The 3709-nt window shown below is 31.8% G+C and overlaps 1 protein-coding gene across 1 annotated transcript; it reads right to left on the bottom strand.

The window, feature by feature from the left end:
• Window positions 1-266: 266 nt before the first annotated feature.
• Window positions 267-1335, bottom strand: LOC147411515 (ubiquitin-like protein-NEDD8-like protein RUB3). The gene has a single exon (XM_086453457.1). The coding sequence runs from the start codon at window positions 1229-1231 to the stop codon at window positions 425-427; it is 807 nt and encodes a 268-aa protein (XP_086309583.1). The 5' UTR covers window positions 1232-1335; the 3' UTR covers window positions 267-424.
• Between the last annotated feature and the right edge of the window lie 2374 nt (window positions 1336-3709).

Genomic DNA, 3709 nt, shown 5'->3' with positions numbered 1-3709 from the left:
TGAAGAATTCCCCGACATACAACCACTCAACTAGAAGGTAGAAATGTACCAGCTACGATTATATCCTTAAATGAATTGGATAATAGCACCTATGCAACACCAAATTGATAAAATGAGATAACACCAGATTTTGTACGCAATAGAAAAAGAAAGTAAAAGATGATTCACTGATTACCACTTACTTTTGCAAAGAAAAAAATAATCCAACACTAATTTCCAAGATATTGGAATATATAAAAGATTCAAAAATATCAAGTTATACTCTTAAGTTTTAGTCATTGGATTTAAGCTGGAAACATAATTAATCACCTATTTGTCTATTTTCATCCATTCATTGAAAAGCAATTCTGCAAAGAAACAACAGCAACAACAACCACCACAACGAAAACCCTAGCATCGAAAAAGAAGAGAAGGATGAAAAATACTATGATCCGCCAGTTACGCTCCCATTGAAGATCTCTATAGTATCACCTTGCTTGACATCATGCCAACGATACGAGTGATCATCATCCATCACATTCTGTTTGTAGATAAAGAAGTATCCATCAGTTGGAAGATGAAAGTTAATGTGTTGCTGCAACCTTTGAAGCTCCTTCCTTAACTCTCCCACTTTATCCGAAGCATTCACCTCAACTTGAATCTTCTGAGTTCCACACTTTAGCAACACCATAACCTTCAATTTCTTCGAACCCATAGATACAGACGTTGTTGCCGGAGGGAAAGGCATGATGATGACATTAACTTCAGAGAAATTGGATATCAAGTAATCCCCTAGAGATCGACGATGATCCACTAGTTCGGCACCATTGAAAACAAGTACAAGCCGATTAATTGGAAGACCCTCAACTTCATGAATCTTCTCCTTCAGCCGACCAACGGTATCCGTCACATCCATCCCAAGAGAAATCTGCCTTTTTGACATTGGAATTTTTATAAGAAGTTGAACTTTTGTCGATAATGTTGATGATGATGGTTCCATCTTTGTTATGGGTATGGATTTTTCAGGTTCAGGTGAAATCTGGAGCTGGATTCGAGACCCTTGAAGGATTTCGTAGAACTCGGTATCGCGATCGTCGAGCATGATCTGGTTGTTGAAGATTAGGGTTTGTCTAGAGACAGGGATCCCTTGGTATTTTTGAACGTACTCTTTCAACTCTAGAACTGTAGAGAAGAACCACACTTCAATGGTGAATTCCCGCCCTGTTGAGCTTTCAAAAAAGGTGACATCCATTGATGCTGAAGATGATGAAGGTGACGTCTAGAAATATTTGTTGTGGAGAGCTGGTTAAGGACTTAGGGTTTTTCTATCTGATTGAGATGGTGAGGATGAAGAATACGTCTAACCTAGACATTTTCTACGAACCGGATTTTTCGCTAGCTCTTGATTGGGTTGTTGAGATTCGTTACAAGATTTGCTGTTAAAAGTTTGAGTAACGCTAGCCTTACTAACTTAGTAAGATTTAAAGTCTTACTAAGGGTCGTTGAGCTTACCTTGTCGTATGCAAAAACATGATCGGATGGTACGAGGATATAGTAGAGGACAAAATTATGAGCATTTTTTCAAAGAAAAAAAAATATTAAAACATCATTGTTCCTCGTTAAATTTAAATTTTAGTAGGCAATAGCCATCCATTTTCACAACCATGGATAAAGCCCAATTTTATTTTATTTTTTAATTTCTTTTGTCACTCAGTTTTTCAATGAAATCTAGGGGTCTTGTTGTTCCCAGCCTTCTTACCAATTCGGAATATGGCAAAAATTTTGATTGGTGAAAATTTGACTTGTGTTCGATTTTGGATTGTAAAAATCCGGTCTGAAATTCGATAAAAATTTAATAAATGAAAAATATGCGGCATATGCTTCATATGTATATTATCCATTTCATTCAAAAATTTCAGAAACCAAATATTCAGCCCGATGATAGTGATGGTGATGATGAAATTGGTGATGTTAATTAATGGTAATAGAGAAGGTCATGGTAATAATGATGGTGGTTATAATGAGGACATTGAGGTTATGGTTCCATTGATTTTTTAAAAGAAGACCAAAGTCAATAGACAAATTATCAATTTGAAAAATTAAGGTGTAATATCAAATAAATGTAAAGAAATGTGTCATTATTTTTTTTAAAGATAAAAAGGATATTTTTCTTGTAAAAAAGTGGATTCCTCCAAAATTTTGAAGCATAGTTGTTTCAAAGTCCACTTCTGTTATACGTCACAATTTAGAAGTTTATACTTTGCAACATACAACAAGTTAAAGTAGTATTCACTGAGTTTTATAAAAATTTGTAAAAAATATGTTTTATTCTTTTCAAACTTAAAATCCGTGAATTATTCAGAATAGTTCAATAATCCGGAGAGTAATACTTTCATTGGAAAAAAAAAATGAAAAATTCATGAATATTTTTCAAAAATTAAAGGGAAGATTGCTTACAAGGGTTTCTAGTGGTAGAGTTATATGGGGGCGAGTGGGGCTATAGCCCCATTGAACTTTAAAAAAAATAAAAATAAGTGACTAGCCTCTAATTTTTTATACTCATCAATACATACCCTTGTAAGACTACAAAAATTTAAAATTTTTTATATAAAAAAGTGATTTAATCTCTCATGTTTTGACTGTCAACCGTTATTTAGTATCTAGAAACATAGAAACAAAGTTTAGATTTGATAATTATTCGGAGCAAATTAAATTTTAGTTAATTTGGATAAATTCACAAAAATTCCATAAATAAATTAAAAAAAACAAACAAACTTGAGGAATATAAAAATGATGTTCTTAAGTCTCTTTCCAAAATCCATCAGTTTTAACTCCCTAAAAATCTTTTCCTATTCTTGAAAATTTAATCTTGAAGATAATAAAATTTTCAAATATCAAGCCTAAGCCACATTTGTTTTTTTATAAATCCTAACATCTATGGTTTTAGTAAGAATCTTCTCTCACTCTTATGGAGATTGTTGGCCAACCATTATTTGTTGTGATGGGTCAAATTTGACGAATCTTGGCGTTAAATTTAACCTATTTTCACATAGTATTAGTCAACAATTGTTTGTACTTTACCCTCATTGACCAAAAAACTTGGTTCCGTGCCTGTTTGTTTCGGATTGCCAATTTGGTAATCTAGTTGAGCTCAATGACCCTCAGTAAGGAAGTGCTTTCTTAAAAAATTTTCTAAGTCAAAGACTTGTATTAAGATTGTTAATAGGCATCGTTAACACAACCCATCTGAAAAAATAAGGACTAGAACCTTAACCTTATATAAGGTTCAAAATTTTCAATCCATTATAAAAATATATATAAGGAATACTAACGTCTAATACTTCATGAGGACGTTAGTATTGTCCACCATATTTATTTTTTAATAATATCCTTTCCTATTTTATCTTTTAGTGAAAAAGACAAATGTGTATTAGTAGTCTTTTGCATAATAAATGCTTGTTTAAATAATAAATGTTATGAGTATTTAAGTATTTTGAATTAAATATTTTTTTTGGTAATAAATGCTTTGGCAATAAATGGTAACATAGTAAATATATTTATTATGTAAAAAACTAAATACCCTATCTTTTTCACTAAAAGACAAAACAAGGAAGGGTATTATAGGAAAAAAAATATTGGACAATGTTAACTTGCTCTCATTGTTTTGTTTTCAATCACGTTTAGGTTATGTGGCCATGACATATTTTTAATTCTATATATTTAGAAATAA

Source organism: Akebia trifoliata, chromosome 1 (genome assembly GCF_017979445.1).
Source record: "Akebia trifoliata isolate Shusen 1 chromosome 1, ASM1797944v1, whole genome shotgun sequence".
Lineage (NCBI taxonomy): Eukaryota > Viridiplantae > Streptophyta > Magnoliopsida > Ranunculales > Lardizabalaceae > Akebia > Akebia trifoliata.
The sequence above is the reverse complement of the archived record's forward strand: the minus strand, read 5'-3'. Positions and strand labels throughout refer to the sequence as shown.